The following is a 23,905-nucleotide window of genomic DNA, read 5'->3' as shown; positions in this document are numbered from 1 at the left end:
TTTCCTTCTTTCTTGTCTTCTTAATGACTTTTTGCTCTCTTCATGTATGATATTCTTGATGTCATCCCACAACTCTTCTGGTCTTCGGTCTTTAGTGTCCAATTCATCAAATCTGTTCTTCAGATGATCTCTAAATTCAGGAGGGAACTCATGGAGGTAGCAACGCTAAATACCAACAGAAAGGGAAGGAGTCTTCACATCAAATATCAATGCTATCCCCTCTGTACTCAGGGTAGATAGGGACGGGCAACTTAAACATGGGCTACCTTAAATGAGGCGACAATAAAGGCACAAAGTGACTGGCTTACAAGGTTTCAAGAGGGAGTTTAGTTTAAGAGTGTGTGGGCGGGAAGAAAGAGTCCCCACTGAATAGTTTTCATCTTTTCTAGATTGATCTGGTTAAAAGAGATGGAGATAAGATTCGTATGATTCAATAGTGAATAATTGTTATCACGACTAATTGGGACGGTCACAATTGTAAAGGTAGACGTTTTGTAACAAAAACAGGGGAGTGGTTAACCTTACAGTCCAGAAACAGATGACCTTAGAACCATCAAGGGAGAAGAGCACAAGCAGAATGTTGGGACCTTATCCAGTGAAGCGATACCAGAGATGGAGGTAGAGATAGGGTCATGGAGAGAGGGAGCAGCTGAGGACTCTAGATTCATGGAAAGAGAGGAACTAAGAGCTGGTGGCCAGAAGGCAGACTTGCAGAATGTGCCCTTTGGAAGTATAAATTATTATATATGCCTTAGTGTTTTGTTTTTGTTTTTTAAAAAAGCTAAAGTGAATAGAGAGAAATACTGTTAATTGATGGTATATGGAGGCTATATAATCATTGTAATGAAACCAGGTGTAAGATTCATTGAATGTAAAACTGATGATGGGCCCTGTAAATTTTCGCTCAGTCCACAATAAAAACCTTAAAAAAAAAAAAGATTACCATGAATCGCAGCCCACTTAACGGCACTTAACAACAACAACAGTCTATTAAATGTTTATGACTGTTTCGTATAAAGAGTACCTGGGTGGTGCAAAAAAATAAGTTTTTAATGAAAGACTGTCAATTCAAACCCATCCAGTGGCACCTTGGAAGATAGGTCTGGTGATGTGCTTATGAAAGGTGACAGTGGCAACTATACTCATGGAGGTAGCAACAAAGTTGACAAGTTGAGTTAGTTTTGCAGAAATTACTCTTTTGATGCTGGTGTAATGTATTTTGTGCTTCTCTTGACAATAGTTGACCAATAGATTTACTTGGTTCTTGAGGTCTTGCGGGAACACAGTGGTAGTTTTATACTAACAAAGAAGAGTATCTCCTGTTTACTTAAATTCAGAGATTATGTGACAAGATCAGGTAGGAACTACTCCAAAATCTCAAGGCTGTGTAAAACAGGGTTATCTTAATATAACCTAACATAGAATTTGATGTCAGCAGGTCATTCCTACCCACTGTGGTGTGGCATTTTGATAAAAGCAAAAGGTACATTAAAAACTTTTGAATATATACTAAGGTTGTAAAATTCAGCCTATGGACAGTTTGTGGAATTCATATCCCAGATATGCATCAATAAGTGCTGTGGAAAGTTTTATGATAGTTTCAATCAACTGCTCTATAAAGAAGTGAGTGCTCTCTAGTTGAAGTCTAAAGGATTTCTGTAATGCCAGTGTTAAATGTGTAGTTTATCCAAATAAAGTAAGTTTGTTTCCTAAAAAAAAAAAAAAAAGTTAATCATGGAAATACAAATCAAAACCATAATGAGATACAACTTCAAACCAACTTAAATTACAAATAATTTAAAAAAAAAGACAAAAGCAAGTGCTGGCAGAATAGACAGGGATGGGCAACTTGGACATTGGCTACCCAAAATGGGGGGTGGGGGACTACAAAGGCAAGAAGTGACTGGCTTATAAGCTTTCAAGAGGGAACCTAGATCCAGAGGGCCTGGAGGAAGGTATATTCTCCAGTGAGTAGTATTCAATCTGTCTAGGCTGGGTTGATGCAATGAAATGCAGACGGATCTCTTGTGATACAATAGTGAATAATTGTTATCAGGACTGATTGTGAGGGTTGGAAATGTAAAGGTAGACATTTTATAGCAAACGAGGGGTGTGATTAACTTTTCAGTCTAGGAGCGGAGGTCCCTAGGACCATCAATGGAGAAGAGCAGAGAGCGGGACCCTACCCAGAGAAGCAGTGATGCCTGAAATGGAGGCAGAGATGATGACATGGAGCGACGGAGCAGCTGGAGACTTTAGATCCAGAGGGAGAGCAACCGTGTGCTGACGACCTGGGGGGTACGGGGGGTAGGTGGGGGGGAAGGATTGCATGCTGAGCATGTTCTTCCCTTTTGGTTTTCTCCAGGTCTTTGCATATTTCTTTGTAAGACTTGGTTATGTCTTCTAGAACTGACCTTTGAAATGTTCTGTTCCGCTCTTTTATGTCCTCATTTATTTTATTTGCTTTAACATCTCTACGCTGGAGAGCTACTTTCAGAGTCGCTTCTGACATCCATTTTGGGCTTTCATTTCTTTCCTGCAGGATGTTCTTGATGTCATCCGACAGCTCTTTTAGTCTTCTATCATTGAGATAATCTCTAAATTCTGGTGAGATATGTTTAAGGTCATATTTTGGTTCTCATGGACTTGTCTTAATTTTCAGTTTCAGCCTAAATTTGCATAAGAGCAATTAACAGTCTGTTCCACAGTCTGTCCCTGGCCATGTTGTGGCTGATGATATTGAGTTTTTCCACTGTTTCTTCCCAAGATGTACTCAATTTGATTTCTTTGTATTCCACCTGGTGAGGTTCATGTGTATAACTGCCATGTTATTTTAAAATGGTATTTGAAATAAATAAGTCATTGGTCTTATAAAAGTCTATCATGTGATCTCCAGCATCATTTCTATCACTAAGGCCACATTTTCTAATATGTATTTACCAATAAACGTTAATCACGTTTGATCAATTTCAGGCTGGTTTTGTTGGCTGGTTATAAATTTGAAAAAATATTGTTATTAACTGGCCTTCCTTGTAGGTACATGGATATTATATCACAGGGAGCATTGTACTTCATGATCGATCTTGGAATTTTCTTTTGATGATGAATGCTAAATCATTATTCAGTTTTATTGAGATAAAACTCACTTTATACAATTCAGAATATCGGACAATGAGTAAGAAAGACTGGAGAAGAATCAATGCATCTGAATTATGGTGTTGGAGATGAATATTGTAACAAACCTGTCTTGGAGAAGTACAGTCAGAATGTTCCTTAGAAGGAAGGATGACAAACTGTTTCTCTCACACTTTGGGCATGTTTTCAGGAAGGACCAAACTCTGTAGAAATACATTATGTTTGGTAAAGTGGAAGATCAGTGAAAAAGAGTAAGGCCCTCAATGAAATGGGTAGACACAGTGGTAACAATAACAGATTCAAGCATATCAACAATTGTTGAGGATGACGCAGGACCAGACAGTGTTTCGTTCTGTTCTTCATATGGTTGATTATGAGTAGGAACTGACATGATGGCACCTAATAACAATACTTCAGAGTGTATTATTTACATTTTTAGTATAATTATAAAGCTGTGTAAACATCACCATAATCAATCACCATTTTCTGCCAAAACAATATATATGGTATATCTATACAATGGAATATTTGTTGTTGTTGCTGTTATTAAGTGTCATCAAGTCAGTTCCGACCCATAGTGACCCTGTATAGGGTTTCCAAGAAACGACTAGTGAGCTTGAACCAGAAACCTTGCAGCTCAAACTGACCTTGCAGTCCAGCGCATTAACTCACAGCACCACAAAAGGACTCCACTATGGAACAGTTAGTTAAAAGTAAACAAAGTACTGATTCATTTTAAAATAGGAATGAACCGTGAAAACATTATGCTAAGTAAAAGGTGATGTACACAAATACTGTATGATTCCATTCATATAAAATGTCCCAAAGCAGCAAATCTATAGAGATAAGAAGTCTACTACTAGTGGCTGCCTAAGATTTGTTGCTGTTGTTAGTAGTCTTAGAGTCGGTAACTTGTGTAGGATTTCTGAGGAGCAACTGGTGAGCCTGAACTGCCAATGCCAACCCTGCGGTGCAAACCGACCTTCAGTCCAGCATATCAACCCACAGTGCCACACCAGGATTTCTAAGGCTGTGGAGGTGGGTTTTTCTGTTTTGCTTTTTGCAGAGAGTAGAGATATGAGGAGTGATACCTAAAGTATATCTCCACCTTGGGCTGATGAAAATGTATTTAAATTAATGTGGGCACAGTTGCATAATTCTGTGAATATAATTAAAAAGCATACATACTGAAGCATACATTTTAGCACATGAATTTTACTGCAACAAAACTTTTACCCTCCCCCCTGTAAAAAGCTTATTTCTAGACTTTCTCTTTTTTCCACTGATTTATACGTCTTTTTGCTTACAATGCATCGTCTTGACTACTGCTGATTAATAATAATTCTTAAAATTGGGTGTTAGAATTTATGCATCTATGTTTATGAAAGATAGTAAAAATCTATTAGTATTCTTTGAGACAATACAAGTATACAAAACATAGTTTTGAAAACACAATATACGCATGGGTATGTATATGTTGTTGCTGGCAAGTGCCGTTGAGTCAGTTCCAAATCATAGCGACTCTGAATCAGGGTCTAAGGAGTAGTTGGTGGGTTCCAATTGCCAACTTTGTGGTTCACAGTCCAGTGCTGGTCCTACAGTGCCACACATATATTCTATTATCTTTACATTCCATTTTTTCATAAACTTTTTGAAACCCCTCAAATATATATTCATACATATATATGTGTATAAATGTAGGTTTTATAAATGTTACATACAGATATCTCATTTAGAGAACCTTAGTAAATATTGTTTTGAAAGATGTTAAATAATTAACATCCCCCCACCAAAAAAAAAAGGAGAAAAGCCAAAGAGGATAGTGAGAAACACTGCTGACTGATGATTTATGGAGGGGATTGTAATCAATGTAATGAAACAAGTCATATGAATGGTTGAATGTGAAACTGATGATGTGCCCTGTAAATTCCACTCAATCCACAATAAAAACCTTAAAATAATAATAATAATAATTAACAACAATAAAAGTGACAGGCAGAACTACAAAATACCTTAGGTTGCTTCTTTTTCTGTTTTTGTAATGAGGCAAAATTCACATAACATAGTATTAATATAAATTTAAAATGCAAAATTCAATGGTATTCATTATATGGTGCAACCACCACCTCTATTTGAGTTCCAAAACATTTTTATCACCCCACTAGAAAGTCCTGTACCCAGTAGACAGTCAGTTCCCATTCTACCATAGCCCCCTCCACCCAGCCCCTAACAACCTATTTGCTTTTACTCTCTGTGGATTTATCTACTCTAATATCATTTAAATGTAGAGATGTGGTTATGAATCGGGCTGTGAACCACAAGGTCAGCAGTTCGAAACTACCAGCGGTTCCGCGGGAGAAAGATGAGGCTTTCTGCTCCCGTAAAGGTTTATAGCCTCAGAAACTCTGTATGGGGTCGCTATGAGTCGGAACCAACTCCATGGCACATAACAACAACAACAACATACAAAATGTACCTTTAAGTTTGGTTTCTTACACGGAGCATGTTTTCAAGGTCCACCCACATTATAGCAAGTGTTGGTATTTCATTTCTTAATAGAAAAGCTCCATATCATCAGTGAAAACAAGGCCGGGGCAGATTGGGGAACAGACCATCAATTGCTAACATGCAAATTCAAACTGAAGCTGAAGAAAATGAAAACAAGTCCATGAGAGCCAAGATATGACCTGGACTATATCCCACCTGAATTTAGAGATCAACTGAAGAACCGATTTTAGACATTAAACACTAAAGACCGAAGGCCAAAAGAGTTGTGGGATGACATCAAGAATATCATACAAGTAGAAAGCAAAGAGTCATTATTAAGAAGACAAGAAAGAAGGAAGAGGTCAAATGGATGTCAGAAGAGAAACTGTAACTTGCTCTCCAGCGTAGAAATGCTAAAGCAAATGGAAGAAATGAGAAGGTCCAAGAGCTGAACAGGAAATTTCTAAGATCAACTTGAGAAGATAAAGTCAAATATTACAACAAAATGTGCAAAGATCTGGAATCAGAAAACAAAAAAGGAAGAACACGCTCAGCATTTTTCAAGCTGGGGAAACTGAAGAAAAAATTCAAGCCTCAACTACTGAAGGATTCTGAGCAAATTACTGAATGATGCAGACAGCATCAAAAGAAGACGGAAGAAATACACAGAGTCACTGTACCAAAAGGAAATGGTTGATGTTCAACTGTTTCAAGAGGTAGCATATGATCCAGAGCCATTGATACTGACAGAAGAAGTCCAAAGTGCATTGAGGGAATTGGCAAAGAAAAGGCATCAGGAATTTATGGAATAAAAATTTAAATCTTTCAAGAAAGTGAGGCGGCAGAGGAGGCACTTACTCATCTATGCCAAGAAATTTGGAAGACAACTATCTGGCCGACTGATTGGAAGAGACCCATATTTGTTCCCATTCCAAAGATAGGTGACCCAACAGAATGCGGAAATTGTTGGACGATATGGTTGATATCCCATGCGAGTAAAGTTTTACTCAAAGTAATGCAGAAACGGCTACAAGCATACATTGACAGAGAACTTCCAGAGGTTCAAGCTGGATTCAGAAGAGGTTGTGGAACAGGGGATATCATTGCTGATGTCTGATGGAGCTTGGCTGAAAGAGAATATCAGAAAGATGTTTACCTGTACTTTATTGACTACACAAAGGCTTTCGATTGTGTGGATCATGACAAACTATGGACAACATTGAGAAATATGAGTATTCCAGAACACTTGATTGTGCTCACGAGGAATCTGTACATGGACCAAGAGGCAGTTGTTTGAACAGAACATGGGAAGACTGAATGGTTTAAAATTAGGAAAGGCGTGCAACAGGGTTGTATTCTATCACCACATTTATTCAACCTGTATGCTGGGCAAATAATCTGAGAAGCTTGGTTATATGAAGAAAAATGTGGCATTAGGATTAGAGAAGACTCAATAACACAAACTGCGATATGCAGATGATACAACCTTGCTTGCTGAAAGTGAAGAAGACTTAAATTTTGATCGTCTAATTTACCAATTTTTTCCTTTTGTTGCTTGTGCATTTGGTGTCATAACAAAGAATCTGTTGCCAAAATTAAGGTCTTTTTACTTCCCTTTATTTTTTCTGACATGGAGTCCTGGTGTGCAAAGTCGTTTGAACCAGCAAGGTCAATGGTTCAAGTTCACCTTGGAAATCCTATACAGGGTCACTATGGATTGGAATCAACTGGACAGCAGTTAACAGCGGCGTTTTCTTATGGAGTCCAAGTGTGGCACTGAGAGATAATACACTAGACCATCAGGTTACTTTGAACTGCAAGGTCAGCGGTTCAAGCTCACCAGCCACTCCTCGGAAACTCTATGCAGCGTTTCTATGAGTCGGAACCAACTCGACGGTACTCAACAACAACGTTTTCTTAAAAGATTTATTATAAAAATATATATTTAACACATTAGCCAGTTCAACCAGTAAGAAATTTAGGGATATCAATTTTATTAGTTATGTTGTGGAATCATCACCTGTAATCCTTGTCAAATTTTCCAACAACATAAAACCCTACCAGCTACTCCGTGGTAGAATAGGACTGATATGCTCCCATAAAGATTGTTGTTGTTGTTGTTAAGTGCCGTTGAATCAGTTCTGACTCACAGCGACCCTGTATAGGAATTGCAGGGAGAAGTTGGTGGGTTTAATCACCAATCTTTCAGTAAAGATTCACAGCCTGACAAATTCTATGTGGCAGTTCTATTCTGTCCTACAGGGTTGCTAGGTGTTGGAATCGACTCAAAGGCACATAACAATTGCAACTGAGTGAAGCTACTGAAGTTTTCCAAACCTTACCAAGACTTAGTTAAAAAATATACTCCAAACAGATGTCTGTATTTTTTAGTTGGTATTTGGTAAGCAAAAAAAATCTGTAGCAAAAAGTTAAGTATCCTAGTAGGTCAACAAGCCCCAGGAAGGATAGACCCTAAGAGATAATCACCAAGACATATAATAATCAAGCTCTCCAAAATCAAAGATAAGGGTAGAATATTGAAGGCAGCTAGGGAAAAGAGAAGTGTAACATACAAAGGCAAGCAAATCAAATTAAGCTCGGATCTCTCAACAGAAACCATGCAGGCAAGAAGGCAATGGGGAGACAGATATAAAACCCTGAAAGAAAAAAACTGCCACCCAAGAATCTTCTACCCAGCAAAGCTGTCAATAAAATACAATGATGTCATCAAAACATTCCAGGATAAACAGAAGCTAAGGGATTTTGCGAAGTCAACCCTTTAATGAAAAACATCCTGAAGGGAGTTCTGTGGACAGAGAACAAACAAGAACAGACAACAACCAAAGACTGACGTATGTGGCAGCATCAAGGACAAATGGAAGAGTTGAAAACAGAACAAAACTTTAAGAACAAATTCCAAGGATCTGCAAAGTCAGTCTATGATCAAAACAATCACAATGTGAAAGAAAGTAAACACAGAGGAACAGAGATCTAGGTGGGTGGAAAGGTCAGACAGATTCATGATTAAAAAAAAAAAAAAAAACTGTCTTGAATGGAGGGAAAAGTTAAAGGAATATAAGGTAACCACAACAATGGGGTTCGGGGGAGGGGGGGTTCGGGGAAGGTGGAGGGAGGTGACGATAGAGCACAGGGTAAGGGCAGACACATCATGTTCTGGGTGTTGGGGAGGGTAATAAAAGGGTGAGGAGGTGGAAGAACAAGGTAGATAGGGAACACTGGTACTGATTTGATGGGCTAAGAGGGACAGAGGTAAATAGTGATGCATGCTTAACCTCAGAACTACAGGGCTCTGTGATACAGGGATCTAGGCATAGTTTGAAGAGGGGAAATAATACAAGATGCTTGACTGTCTTGTGAATATTGTTTTCCCTTGTCTACTATTATAAAATAGACACTTGAGTGGGTTAGAAAGGAATGTTGGGAAATATGATTACAGAAAACATGGAAGCCCATCTTCAAGAAGCCTACTGAGTTCACAACAGTGGATGATGAAGATGCTACAGTCAACAAGATTGTGCTCAAGTTGTGCACCTTTACCCTGGCAGTGGCCCTGGGTGCTGTCCTGCTCCTGCCCTTCTCCATCCGTAGCAATGAGGTACTACTATCGCTGCCTCATAACTACTACATCCCTCATCCATGGCCTCTGGAACCTTGTTTTTCTCTTCTCCAATCTGTCCCTCATCTTCCTCATGCCATTTGCGTACTTCTTCACAGAGTCTGAGGGCTTTGCTGGCTCCAGAAAGGGTGTACTGGGCCATGTCTATGAGATGGTGGTGATGTTGGTACTCCTCACTCTGCTGGTGCTGGGCATGGTGTGGGTGGCATCAGCCATTGTGGACAATAAGGCCAGCAGGGAGTCACTCTATGACTTACGGGAGTACTATCTCCCCTACCTCTACTCTTGCATCTCCTTCCTTGGAGTCCTGCTGCTCCTGGCGTGTACTCCACTCGGTCTCGCCTGCATGTTCTCAGTTACTGGGCAGCTGCTGGTCAAGCCCCGGCTTTTGGAAGACCTGGAGGAGCAGTTGTACTGCTCAGCATTTGAAGAGGCAGCTCTGACCCACAGGATCTGCAACCCCACCTCCTGCTGGCTGCCTTTGGACATGGAGCTGTTGCACAGACAGGTCCTGGCTCTGCAGACACAGAGGGTCTTGCTGGAGAAGCGCCAGAAAGCTTCAGCCTGGCAGCGGAACCTGGGTTATCCCTTGGCCATGCTGTGTTTGCTGGTGCTGACGGGCCTGTCTGTGCTCATTGTGGCCATCCACATCCTGGAGCTGCTCATCGATGAGGCTGCCATGCCCCGGGGCATGCAGGATCCCTCTCTGGGCCAGGTCTCCTTCTCCAAGCTGGGCTCCTTCAGTGTTGTCATTCAGGTCGTACTCATCTTTTATCTGATGGTGTCCTTGGTCGTGGGCTTCTACAGCTCTCTACTCTTCCGGGGCCTTCGGCCCAGATGGCGTGACACAGCCATGACGCAGATCATTGGAAACTGTGTCTGCCTCCTGGTCCTAAGCTTAGCACTTCCTGTTTTCTTTCGAACCCTGCGGCTCACTCGCTTTAACCTGCTGGGTGACTTTGGACGCTTCAACTGGCTGGGCAGTTTCTACATCATATTCCTCTACAATACAGCCTTCGCAGGCCTTACCACGGTCTGTCTAGTGAAGACCTTCACAGCAGCTGTGCGGGCAAAACTGATTCAGGCCTTTGGGTTGGACAGACTGCCACTGCCTGTCTCTGGTTTCCCCCAGGCATCTAGGAAGACTCAGCACCAGTGACCTACAGCTGGGGGTGGGAGGGAGCAGGCTTGGAGGGGAGCCTCCATGGGTGGGTGGACCTCAGGACCTGGAATCTGAGCGAGTGGATGACAGAGGGGAGTTGAGCCATCTGCACTGTTGCAAATCTGAGCCAGAGTTTGGGACCAAGCCCCCTGCTTTTTAAACTTACTGTGGACCTCAGTATGTGGTGGGGTTGGGTGATTGCCTCTGGCTCCTGGTCCCAAATCTGTTTACACATCAATCTGCCTCAATGCTGTTCCGGGCTTGGCCCATAGTCATGTTTACATGATTTGATGTGCAATAGGGAGGGGTAGAGCAGGGGATGGTCTTGGCTGGGGCAGACTTAGGAGGCAGGTTGTCTGTTGGACAACCAAAGATTGGACTACCTAAAAGGAGTTCTAGAACTTTACCGGTGAAATAGGCCTCTTGTGGATCTTTTGCATAGTATAAGACCTTAAGTGGAATCCTGTGTTCCATCCAGAACTTTATGAGGTGGGACATTCCCACTAACAAGGACAAGCAGACCAGCCTAGAACAGCTACAGCATCAGAAGATGCATCTTCAAAGAAGGATAATCAGGAAAAACCCGAAACAAAAATGTCAGTATAACTGACTACTACAAGAATAAGCAAGCTGTTCGCCAGGACATCATCAAGGCAAGCAATCAAGTTCCTTCAGGACAAATTCCCTATTAAGACTGAAACTGAAACTCAAAGGGAACACACAAACAAGCATGTAAGTTTGCTGGTGATCACACTGGTCTACTGGTGAGTGGAAGAGGCGGGAAGGCAGCAATGACGAAATGGACTGAGTTCAACCACAGTCCATTGAATCCCATTGACCTGGAGATGAGAAAGAGAAGAAGAAGGCTGGTTGGTTCAAAGTGTGGTGAGACCTGGGGACACTTGAGTTCATGGACAAGGACATAGCCACTGAGGGCTAGAACTGAAAGTGAAGCATCCAGCTAATATGAAGTGAGGGGAGAGGCACAAGAATACCCAAACTTGCAGATTGTACCCATCTACCTGACCTAGCCTCAATGGCTTGATAATCAGAATTCAACTAGAGGAAGATTACCAAAAAAAAAAAAAAAAAAAGTTGATAAAGGAACATGGGTAAATTGCTACAATTTGATGAACCTGATCTATATTCATGGAGGTATATATATACCAACAGGGTGGGAAGGAGTCTTTAAATCAAATATCAATGCTATCTCCACTCCACACAGGGTAGATAGCAACTTAGACACTGGCTACCTAAAACAAGGGGGCAATAAAGGCTTACAAGGTTTCAAGAGGAGTTTAATTTAAGAGTGTGTGGGGGAAGAAAGAGTCCCCACTGAATAGTTGTCATCTTGTCTAGATGGGTCTGATTACAAGCGATGGAGAGAAGATTCTTATGATTCAATAGTGAGTAACTGTTATCATGACTAACTGCGACTGTCATAATTGTAAAGGTAGAAGTTTTGTAACAAAAATGGAGGAGCAGTTAATCTTAACAGTCCAGAAACAACGAACCCTAGGACCACAAGGCAGAAGATCACAAGCAGAATACGAGACCTTATCCAGAGAAGCATCAACACCAGAGATGGAGGCAGAGATGGGGCTATGGAGTGAGGGAGCAGCTGAGAACTCTAGAGTCATGGGAAGAGAGGAACTAAAAGCAGGCAGCCAGGAAGCCGACTTGCAGAATGTGGCCTTTGGCGGTATAAATTATTATATATGCTTGAGTGTTTTTCTGTTGTGTTTTTTTAAAGAGCTAAAGTGAATAGAGAGAAATACTGTTAACTGATGGTACATGGAAGGAAGGTGAGCATTGTGATGAAACAAGTTGCATGATTTGTTGAATGTAAAACTGATGATCTGCCCTGTAAACTTAAATACAGTCCACAATAAAAACTGAAAGAAAACAAAATCTGTAGCATGAGTATGCTTAATATATTCAGAGATTTTTACTTATGGTACTTAAAAACCAACTGAATCAATGTATTTGAGTTGTTCCTCATTCTTTCCTCCATTTAAGGGATTACAGCCCTCTGTGTTTTAGCTGTGCACATGGCAACCACCTAGGTTACTTTCTCAGCCTTCCTTGCAGCTTAGATATATTACTTCATCTTTTGCCAATAAGTTGTGTGTAGCCATCACCTCAGCATACTACAGACATAATGGAACACATGCAGATGATTCTGAATCAAACTTCTCTTTTTATTACTCACCATGTGAGATCATCATCACTCATCTCTCAGTTTGTTGTACTATGGTGGCTTTCGTGTTGCTGTGATGCTGGAAGCTATGCCACCAGTATTTGAAATACCAGCAGGGCAAACCCATGGTGGACAGGTTTCAGCTGAGCTTCCAGACGAAGACAGACTAGGAAGGAGAGACAGACTACTTCTGAATGTTTAGCCACTGAAAATCTTATGGATAGCAATGGACACTGTCAGCATCAGAATACTGAATACTGAACATGATGAAAAGCACAAGAATATAGTTAGATATAGTGCCAGAAGAAGAGCGCTCAGGTTGGAAGGCACTCAGATATGACAGGGGAATAGCAATCTAGTCAAAGTAGAGTTGGCCATGATGATGCAAATGGAGTAACGCTTTCGGGGTGTTCATTTGCTGCTGGGGAACAACACAAAATGAGTAGAAACCACTTTAAATATTCAATACTAATAATAACATGAAATGTAAGAAGTATGAATCTAGGAAAATTGGAAGTTGTCAAAAACTAAATGGAACACATAAACATCGATATCCTTGGCATCAGTAAGCTGAAATGGACAGGTATTGCCCACTCTGAATCTGGCAACCATATGGTTTATTATGCTGGGAATGAGATACTGAAGAGGAATGTGTCTCATTTATCATCAAAAGAATATTTCCAGATCTACCTTGAAGTATAATGCTGTCTGTGATAGGATAATATGCATAAGCCTACAAGGAAAACCAATTAATACCATTATTATTCAAATATACATTATTATTCAAATATAGGATAATATGCATAAGCCTACAAGGAAAACCAATTAATACTATTATTATTCAAATATACAGCAATGGGAATGCATGCTCTGATTAGTGACCACTTTAGTCACCGACAAGGAGAAGTGAGGGAAAAACAGCAATAAAGCTAAGAACTAAGCCCTACGATGCTCAATAGACTCCTGTGAACCCAGATGGAGACCTGACTGGCCAGCAGTGTGCCAAGTCCAGGGGACTTTTGGACCCAGAGTCAGCGACATGGCCACAGAGGACTAGAGTGAAGAGTGAAGCGTCCAGCTGATAAGAGAGGGCACATGCATAACTAAACCCACTTGACCTGGCTTCAACAGCTGGATAATCAGAGCTCAAACAGAAGAAGAAAGAAGAGGGGAAAAAAAAATAATCTGACACAATTTGATGAAAACTTGACACACACCTATGGAAGCAATAACTCAAAAGAGTAAACAAATCTTCACAACAAGGATTATTCCCACCTCCTCAGTACACACGGTAGACAGGGATGGGCAACTTGGACATTGGCTACCCAGTATGGGGAGGCTACAGAGGCAAGAAGTGACTGACTTACAAGCTTTCAAGAGAGAACCTAGATTCAGAGGGCATGGAGCAAGGTGGAATCATCACTGAGGGGTATCCATTCTGCCTAATCAGGGCTGATAAAAGGAGACGCAGACAGGTCCCTTGTGATACAATAACAAATTGTTATCAGGGCTGACTGTAAGGGCTGGAAATGTAAAGGTGGAAGTTTTGGGACAAAGGAAGGGGAGTGATTAACCTTACAGTCTATGAACGGAGTTCCCTGGAATCACCGAAGGAGAAAAGCAGAGAACAGAACCCTACCCAGAGAAGCAGTGATGCCATGGATGGAGGCAGAGATGATGACATGGGGAGATGGAGCGGCTGGAGACTTTGGATCTGAAGACAGGGACGGTGTGCAGATGACAGGGGGGCAGGCTTGCAGGGTATACCCTTTGGTTGATCGATGATACATGGATGGAATTGGAACCATGGCAAGGAAAAGATACATGATGGGATCAATGTAAAAGTAGACGTTTTGTAGTAAAAGTAGGAGAGTGGTTGACTTTGCAGTCCAGGAGCAGAAGTCCCCTGGGACCATCAAGGGAGAAGAGTGGAGTGCGGGACGCTACCCAGAGAAACAGTGACACCAGAGATGGAAGCAGAGATGGTGCTGTGGAGAGATGGAGCAGCTGGGGACTCTAGACCCAGAGAGGGAAAGGGGCTGTGTGCTGATGGCCAGGTAGCAGGCTTGCAGGGTATACCCTTTGGTTGGTTAATGATGCATGTTGGGATTATAACCATGGCAATGTAACGATATACGATAGGATGACTGTAGAGATGGTGTTCTCCCATGTAAGTTATCACATAATTCACAATAAAACATTAAAAAAAAAAAAAAAAGAAAGAAAAGAAGAGGGAAGGAATACACAGTCAATGTACCAAAAAGGAATAGATGGCATTCAACCATATCAAGAGGTAGCATATGATCATCAGTCAATGGAACTGAAGAAAGTCTTCCAAGGAAGACTGAAAGCATTAGCAAAAACAAGGCTTCAGGAACTGATGGACTACAAATTGAAATCTTTCAACAAACTGATGCAGCACTGGAGACACTCACTCATCTATGCCAAGAAATTTGTAAGACAGCTACCTGGTCAAATAATTGGGAGAGATCCATATTTGTGTCCATTCCAAAGAGAGGTAAACAAAAGGAATATGGAAATTATCAGACAATAATATAATTAATATCACATGCAAGTAAAAGTTTGCTTAAAATAATTCAAAAACAGCTGAAACAAGTGTATTGACAGGGAACTGCCAAAAGTTCACGTTGGATTCAGAAGAGGACAGAGACTCTGTATAAAGAATTAGGATATTGTTGTTGACATCAGAGGATCTTGAATTAAAATAGAGTATACCAGAAAGATGCTTGTTGTTAAATACCGTGGAGTCGGTTCTGACTCATAGTGACCCTTCATAGGGTTTCTGAGGCTGTAAATCTTTATGGGAGCAGAACACTTCATCTTTCTCCCACAGAACCACTGGCAGTTTCAAACTGCTGAACTTGAGGTTGGCAGCCCAACTTGTAACCATGCTCCCAGAGTGCTTTATTGACTATACAAAGGCTTTTGACTATGTCGCTCATGACATGCTATGGAAAGCATTGTTGAAAACGAGTATTCTGGAACACGTAATTGTACTCATGAGGAATCTGTACATAGACCAAGAGGCAGCTGTTTGAACAGAACAAAGGGACACAGAATGGTTTAAAATCAGGAAAGGTATGCACTAAGGTTCTATTCTATTACCATATAATCTGGAAACTGGATTATATGATGATGAACTAGGCATCAGGATTGGAGGAATATGCAGATGATATAATCTTGCTTGCTGAAAGCCAAAAGGACTTAAAATACTGATGAAAAGCAAAGACCAAAGCCTTCAATATGAGTTGCAACTCAATATAAAGAAAGAAAAATTCCTCACTACTAGACCAATAAACAACATGATAAATGGAGAAAAGATTGAATCTGTCAAAGACTTCATTTTGCTTGGCGATCTACTATCAACACTCATGGAAGTCACATGTCAAGAAATCACATGATATATTGTATTGCATTAGGTAAATATGCTGCAGAATATCTCTTTAAAGCATTCAAGAGCAAAGACATTAGTTTGAGGACCATAGTCATGCTATTTTCAAGTTTCATATGCTTGTGAAAGTTGGACAGTGAACAAGGAAGATCACAGAAGAACTGATGCATTTAACTTATGGTGTTTGAGGAGAATATTAAAAGTACCATGGACTGCTAGAAAAAGAAACAAATCTGTGTTGCAAGAAGCATAGCTAGAACACTCTTAGAAGCCAGGATAGTGAGACTTCATATCTCATACTTCGGACATATTATCAGGAGGGACCAGTCCCCTAGAGAAGGACATCATGCTAGGTACAGTGTGTATCAGCAAAAAAGACGATGACCCCCAACAAGACAGACTGGCACAGCGGCAACAGCAATGGGCTCAAGCTTAACAATAATTGTGGGAATGGCACATAACCGGGCATTGTGTCAATCTGTTGTGCACAAGGTCGCTATGAGTTGCAACCAACTCAAGAGCACCGAACAACAAAAAATGTGAGATTCACAATTCCATTTACCAAGCAAAATAGGAAAAGTACAAATAATGCCATCAAGAATTGATACATTGGGATTAGAATTATACTCTGCATGTCAACTTAATGTTTGTTTTTTTGTTTGTTTTGATAAAATAACAGGGTCATTTATTCATATTGAATGATACACAAAACCCACTGCTATAAAGTCAATTTTGGCTCACAGCAATCCTATGGGGCAAAAATTATGGTTTCCAAAACTGTACATCTTTGTGGCTGGCTTACATGTTTTCAAGAAGTAGTTTCATTTCTGAGAGTGCAGGGAAGGTAGAATCTCCACTGAGTGGTTTGCATCCTGTCTAGACATGGCTGGTAAAAGGAGATGGGGATAAGACCCTTGAGGTTCAACAGTGAGTAATTTTTATCATGACTGATTTGCGATTGTTGCAACTGTAAAAGTAGAGGTTTTGCAGCACAAAGAGGGGACTGGTTGATCTTGCAGTCCAGGAGCGGAGGTCCCTGGGACCATGAAGGGAGAAGAGCAGGAGCAGACTGTGGGACCCTACCCAGAGAAGCAGTGATACCAGAGGAGGCAGAGATGATGACGTGGAGAGACGGAGCAGCTGGAGACTCTAGATTCATGAAGGAAGTGGGGCTGTGTGCTGGTGGCGGGGGGGACAGGCTTGGAGTGTATGCCCTTTGGGTGTCTGAATAACTGTATATTCCTGAGTGTTTTGGTGCACATCAAACAAACAAACAAACAAACTGTATATCTTTACGGGAGCAGACAGTCTCATCTGTCTTCCTCAGATGGGCTGGTAGGTTTGAACCACCAACTAACACAATACACAATCAGTGATCTGCTTACTGAGGGACTCAATTTATGATAAGAGATAACAAATAATTTGTATTCTTGAAATGAACTTTACAATTACTATTTTAGCAACAAGAAGAGTCAGAGATTTAATTTGTTTTAAATCAAACTCTTTAAGAAAATTTTATAAAAAGAACAAAAAGTCAATTTTATTTTCAGATGAACTAAAATTATTATAATCTAAAAACAATACTGGAACAATACAAGGTGAAACACCAGTTTTTATATGCATGAACCCAATGAGTCAAATGCAATTTCCATTACAATTACATATAAATAGCCAAGGAAATATACTGCTTCATTTATGCTCCATTTTCTCTAGAAATGAACTATGCTCATCAAAAGAACATCCTTCTAAGCAGGGGTTGGTAGTGAGACTTACCTACCAAATAACCCATCACAGATGCTAGCATCTCAAATTCTAACCTATTGCTAATTATACCAAATGTAAAATGGATATAATGTGCCAGTCAGGAGGCACACAAGGAGAGCACAATGGGTAAGACAACAGGATCCTTCGATGTGCTCGCTGCACGGAACAATCAAAAAGATGGAAACAGCCTAAATGCCAATCAACATAAGAGGGGTTAAACAAACTTTGGTACATACACACAATGAACTGCTATAAAACACTTCAGAACAATGATGAATCTGTGGACATTATGCTGAGTAAAATTAGTCAAGCACAAATAGGCAAATACTGTATGAAGCCAATATTGTAAAAAGTTAAAAGAAAACAATCTATGATGGTTGGGAGAAGTTATTCACGGGCTAGAGGATAAACACATGTTAACATGAGTGATGGTGCAGGCAATATATAACAAGAGGGTGGTTAGTTGAGGAAAGATGAAGGTAGTGGGAGATAGGGAGAAGTGCAGTATATAAAGTGAAAAGAGGTAAATACTGTTACGTGTTAGTATATGGAGGGGATTGCAAACATGTAATGAAACAAAGTGTTTCATTTGTTGAATGTAAAACTGATGCCTTGCTCTGTAAATCACTCAATTCACAATTTGCTGTTGTTAAGTGCCACGGAGTTGATTCCAACTCATAGCAACCCTTTAGAGGGTTTTCAAGGAGCCACTGGTGAGTCTGAACTGCAGATCTTACAGTTCAAATGACCTTGCAGTCCAGTGCTTCTCCTGCAGCACCAAGACACTACTTAAAAGAGTACAAGAGATATCTTTGGTTGTATACAAGTGATCAAAACAATAATCCTTATGGTTTTCTCTGACATAATTATTGCAAGGCAACCTGAGAGAAAAACACCTATCAGTTATGACACTGACCTGGTTATTAATGTAGAATATGAAACATCAACCCAAATAGGAGTCTCAGACTATATTTATAGTAACACAGTTTAAAACGTACTTGACCAAACCAAAGTTATGTTGAAATTTAAGCTCACATTCCTCAATAACAATTTTTATTAAAAGAAACATACAGCTGTGTCTATTTGTTAGCCCTTTTGCTTCCTGAACCAGCTGATCAAAGTTTGATCTAAAAGAAGACACCATGATAGTGGTGGTGTGTTACAGAGTCAGTTCCAACTCATAGCGACCCTGTACAGGGTTTCCAAGGCTGTAAATGTTTACAGAATCAGAAAGACTCATCTTTCTCCTGCGGAACAGCTGGTAGTTTCGATCTACGGATCTTGAGGTTAGCAGCCCGACTCGTAACAACTACGCTACCAGAGCTCCTTTAAGACACCATGGTAGCATAGTAATTTTGCACTTGTCCTTAACTTTAACAACTTTTATGTCCTCAGGGTTCAATTTGAGAACAAATATAGCTAACGCTTCTCATTTTTGTTTTGTTTTTTTTTTCCTGAGAAATTATTTTAAAAGATACTAGTTGGAAGGTGCTATGGCACTGTAGGATAAGCACTGGACTGCTAACTGCAAGGTCAGTGGTTCAAACCCCTAGCCACTCCTAGGAAACTCTATACAAGGTTGTTACGAATCGCAACCAATTCCACTGCACTTAGAGTTGGAAGGTGGAGTCCTAGAGTTGTCGTATAGTATTTGACTACTAACCAAAAGGTCATAGGTTCAAACACATCAGTCACTCCTCATAAACCCTACACAGGGTCTCTATGAGTCAGAACCAACTCAGTGATACTTAACAAGTTAGAATGTAGATAAAAAATTTGCCATGTGACCATTTAAAAGCAGGAGTAGGATTTTTAATATGATGGTGTTTATTTTCACCAGGATGAAAGGGGGTTTCAGTCATCAAAGATTAGTATTTCTCTACCTCAACTAAACAAGAGAAATCAAATTTAAAAGTACCTGTCTTTAAAATGTGATGATGTAACCTGGATGAAAAGTTTGGATGTAAATTTTTTTTAAGTACTTTATTATAGCACTGTTGACTATCATGTCAATTAATGCTTTATTGGGCCAACAAACATCAGTATTAATTGTTGTTGTTGTTAAATGCTGTCAAATCGATTCCGACCCATAGCGACCCTGTATAGGGTTTCCAAGAAGCGGCTGGTGAGCTTGAACCACCGACCTTGCAGTTCAAAGGACTTTGCAGTCTGATGCATTAGCCCACAGCACCACACCAGGACTCCAGAATTACTTTTAGCTTTTGTGAAGGTAGGAAAAAATGAGTCATTATATATTCAGTAGGAGTCTTGGTGTGGCACTGTGGGATAATGCACGAGACCTTGGGGTCTGTTAGAACCGTCAGCTTGGCAGTTCAAATTCACCAGCAGCTCCTCAGAAACCCTATACAGGGTCACTATGAAGTCGGAACCCACTCGATGGCACTTAACAACATACATTCAGTAATATAACTCTCACAAGTTTAGAAGACACTTAAAAAGAACACTATTTTAGTACACTGGACTCCTCATGTGATACTGTAGGATCAGCACTGAACTATGAACCACAAGGTCAATAGTTCAAACCCACCAGCTGCTCCTCAGAAACCCTATACAGGGTTTGTTGTCAGAAACAACTCGACAGCACTTAACAACATTTAGTCCCTAGTAATTATTACTGATCTGTGACTTATTTCATACAAAACTATATAGTTTACTCATTTAACATATTTATTGAGCATTTACTACTACGGAAAGCAAAAATTAAAATCTATATGAATCCTGCCCTAAAGAAACTCAAGTCTTAAGTTTCTTAAGTAACATAAAGAATGAAACATATATAAATTGCACAAAGTAGTAGAAAGTATAAGAAATTATTAAACAAGCCAGTTAAAATGCAGAGAAAGCTCAAAGGAGAAGGATTATCTACTGTCTGATGTCGGGGGTCAGGGGTTACAAAGTACAGAAGGCATTACAAAGAAATATAAGGAAAGGTAAAATTCAGACAAAACTAATCAGACTTCCACGAGAAAAAGAGGACAGTGGATAATCACAATGAAAATAATTTATATTTTCAGAAATGAAAAAAATTACAACATATTAAATGATAACAGAGGTTCCAGGCTCTGACAATTTAATCATCCAGGCTAGATTAAATCATCAATAAAAAGTCTACTATTAATGACATCCTACTGATGCTCTATAAATACTTCTAAATTAGTGACTCATGACCGCTTGTACCTGCTGTACCTCCTTATGGAATAAAATAGTGAAACAAATTTTATTCATCCTGTAACAGATTACTTTCCTAATTTTGAGTGTGTATGCTTAAAGTTAGGCAAGATCAAGCATCCTAACTTTCCTAGTAAGTGATACTCAAGTTTCATTTTGAAATTATGACATTAACAACTGTTGTCCCATTTAAGGTAAGATCAAAGTGTTCTAGCCCAACCTCTGTGGTACTGTGCAAATTCCTTTTGTGCTCTGTACTTCAGTCTCCTAATCTTTAAAATAAGAGGGTCAGATCTGAATGAATTCTAAGGGTCCTTCTAGCTTTAGAATCCTATATCCTATGAATTTTATACCTTGTCTACAGAAGTCATAGTGACAAGGATAACAACAAAAGAAGAAATAAGGTGTTCTTCCCCTCACTTATATGCAATAAAAACTACCTTTTACAAAGCATCCACTAAGTGTCAGGCTCTATTCCGTATTTCATTTTATCTTCATTATAATCCTGAAAAGCAGGCATTTTCCTCACAGAATATTAACCACCTCTTGCCTATACAGTCCAATGAAGGGGTGCAAAGCCAGGATTAAATGAAACTCTGACTGGAAAACAAGTCCTAATAACAAGCCCTAATTATCCACACTTTAAAACTGGGAGTCTCAAACACAAATGCAGACAAGTTAAAAAAAAAAAAAAAAAGCTAACGAGACAGTCCACCATTAGGTTTTCTGGAGAGCATCCACTTCTTAAAGGACAGCTCAGCTATTATGAAAGCCATTCGGGAAAGAACAAGAGAATTCAAATACCAGGGATAAGGACAAGAGAATCCAAATACCAGGGATATGTATGTATGTATGTATGAGTGTGTGTGTGTGTGTGTGTGTGTGTGTGTGAGACAGAGAGAGAGAGAGACTTGATTTTCAGCTTCTGCTTAAAACAGCCATTCAGAAAGGACAAGAGAATCCAAATACCAGGAATATATATACGTGTGTGTGTGTGTGAGAGAGAGAGAGATAGAGAGAGAGAGAGAGAGACTGGATTTTCAGCTTCTGCTTACAACAGTTCTGACAAAGACCTGTGCAGACAATTTTTGTTGCATTATATAAATTTGCAAATTTTCCACTTAAGTATTAAAATATGGGCATGAGAAGTGAAGCCTAGGCCTTGAAGTCAGGCAAATTGATTGAATCCTAGCTCTGTTTCTAGCAGTGTGACCTTGGTCAAGTTTCTTTACTTCTCTAAGCTTCATTTATAAAATGAAGATACTATCACCTATCAGAGAAACTTAAGGTAAACAGCCTGACAAGTGAAAGCTATTATTATTATCCTTCAGGATCCAAGTAACAAAGTTTTGCCCCTGAATGCAGCCCAAAGTTATCTTGAAAGCGTCATATTATACCACTTTTCTATAAATCAAAAATTACTCAAAAGTAAAACGTTCGTTCTTTTTATAATGCCATACATACTCATTTCCAATAGGCACTAACCAAACTTCAAATTAAATTTATCCTAAACCTGAAAGATATGCAACCACCAAATAACTGGTGTCAGTGACTTAATTTCTTTTAAATTACACAGCAAATCGTGTTACCACGAATTCAGACCCAGTGACTTCTGATTGGGATCAGTGGGAGTGAAAGCAGAGATGTGTCCCCAAAGCGGCTTGAGAGCTAAAGATTCCCTACAACGTCCAAACAATGTTTTTACTAAATGGCATCTATTTAGTTGAGTCCGTAAATCGGGGTTTGAACTTAGATCACCGGAAAGAACGATCATTTTTTCCAGTTGAAGGGACAGGAGCAGGTGGTTTTGTGCTCCAAACTAGCGTTTTATTCTTAGCCACATGCTCTTGTCAACAGCTGGGTTTTAAACCTCCTTGCAGTCTTCCCCAACTCGATTCCAGACCGCGAAGGAGGGACCTGGACTTGCTCCCTCTCGAGCTCGAGCGGTGCAGACACAGACTAAAGGGAAGGAGGGAGGAACCCCCGATCTCAAGGTGCGTGAAGCATAAGTCAGGCAACCTCAGCCCGGGATCCGTCCCTTCCCGGCGGTACTACACGAGGACCACTCTCCTCGCTGGGCCTGCAGAGCTGCGGGGCGCGGCTGCTGTCAACCGAGGCCGAGCCGCCGCGGCGGAGGCTGCACTGGGGGTGTGAGCGGGTCTCCCCAGGTTTCAGGAGTGGAAGGGACGCAAAAGGGGAGGCGGCGAGTAGACCTCAACTCACGATAGGGCGAGGAAGGCGACCTCCAGGCCCCGAGTTCTCCAGCCCAGTCCCTGCCCGGACCCTTCCCAAGTCCCAGACCCGCCGCTCCTCTCACCGTCTCAGCTTCAGTGTGTTGGGGTCCGGCACTCTGACCCCCCATTACCCCGCGGAGGAAATTCATCTTGCCGCTCAGCCACCGGCTCTACCGGCCCCTTCGGGAAAGAAAAGACAACTTTCCCTGCCCTCCGTAGGGCCTGGCCCCCTACCCCGTACTCTGCTCTCCTTGGCCGCCGCCACCACCACCGCCTCCTATTCCGCGGCCGCTCCAGCGCCCTGAGCCCGGAAACCGCCTCCACCACTGGCCAAGATGCGCATGCGCTGGGACGTGGCATTACGTGGCGGCTCGGAGGGCGAAGGCAAAGGGGAAGAGTAGGCGAGAGGAAGCCCGCAGCAGGGGTCCATTCAAGCCCCGCCCATTACTCAGGCCCTACCTTCCACCGCAGGGACACGCCTCTACTCCATTCCCTCTTTGGGTTGCAGCTTCCGTGAGTCCTCGCTACCCACGTGGTCAAAGCCCAACCCCGCGGGTAGGAGGGGATCCACACAGTCAGCGCTTTGGCTTGCAAGGCTTTTTAATTGTTGTCGAGCCGGTTGACTGCAAGCTGTCAAATCCGACGTCGTATTTTGTTGAGTCCAAAGTGAAATTTTCCTTCGGCC

General features: G+C 40.9%; 1 protein-coding gene and 1 pseudogene across 1 annotated transcript in view; one reads left to right on the top strand and one right to left on the bottom strand.

The window, feature by feature from the left end:
• Positions 1–10,418, top strand: part of LOC102815883 — a 12,753-nt pseudogene extending 2,335 nt beyond the window's left edge.
• The window catches only part of USO1 (USO1 vesicle transport factor), a 127,956-nt gene extending 104,367 nt beyond the window's left edge, over positions 1–23,589 (bottom strand). The window contains exon 1 of the mRNA XM_006871572.1: positions 23,304–23,589. Within this exon, the coding sequence (XP_006871634.1) occupies positions 23,304–23,369 (66 nt within the window). The 5' untranslated portion in view covers positions 23,370–23,589. The remainder of the gene's footprint in view (positions 1–23,303) is intronic.
• Between the last annotated feature and the right edge of the window lie 316 nt (positions 23,590–23,905).

Source organism: Chrysochloris asiatica, unplaced genomic scaffold (assembly GCF_000296735.1).
Source record: "Chrysochloris asiatica unplaced genomic scaffold, ChrAsi1.0 scaffold00169, whole genome shotgun sequence".
Classification (NCBI taxonomy): Eukaryota; Metazoa; Chordata; class Mammalia; order Afrosoricida; family Chrysochloridae; genus Chrysochloris; species Chrysochloris asiatica.
Note: the sequence above shows the minus strand (reverse complement) of the source record. Positions and strands in the feature narration are given on the sequence as shown.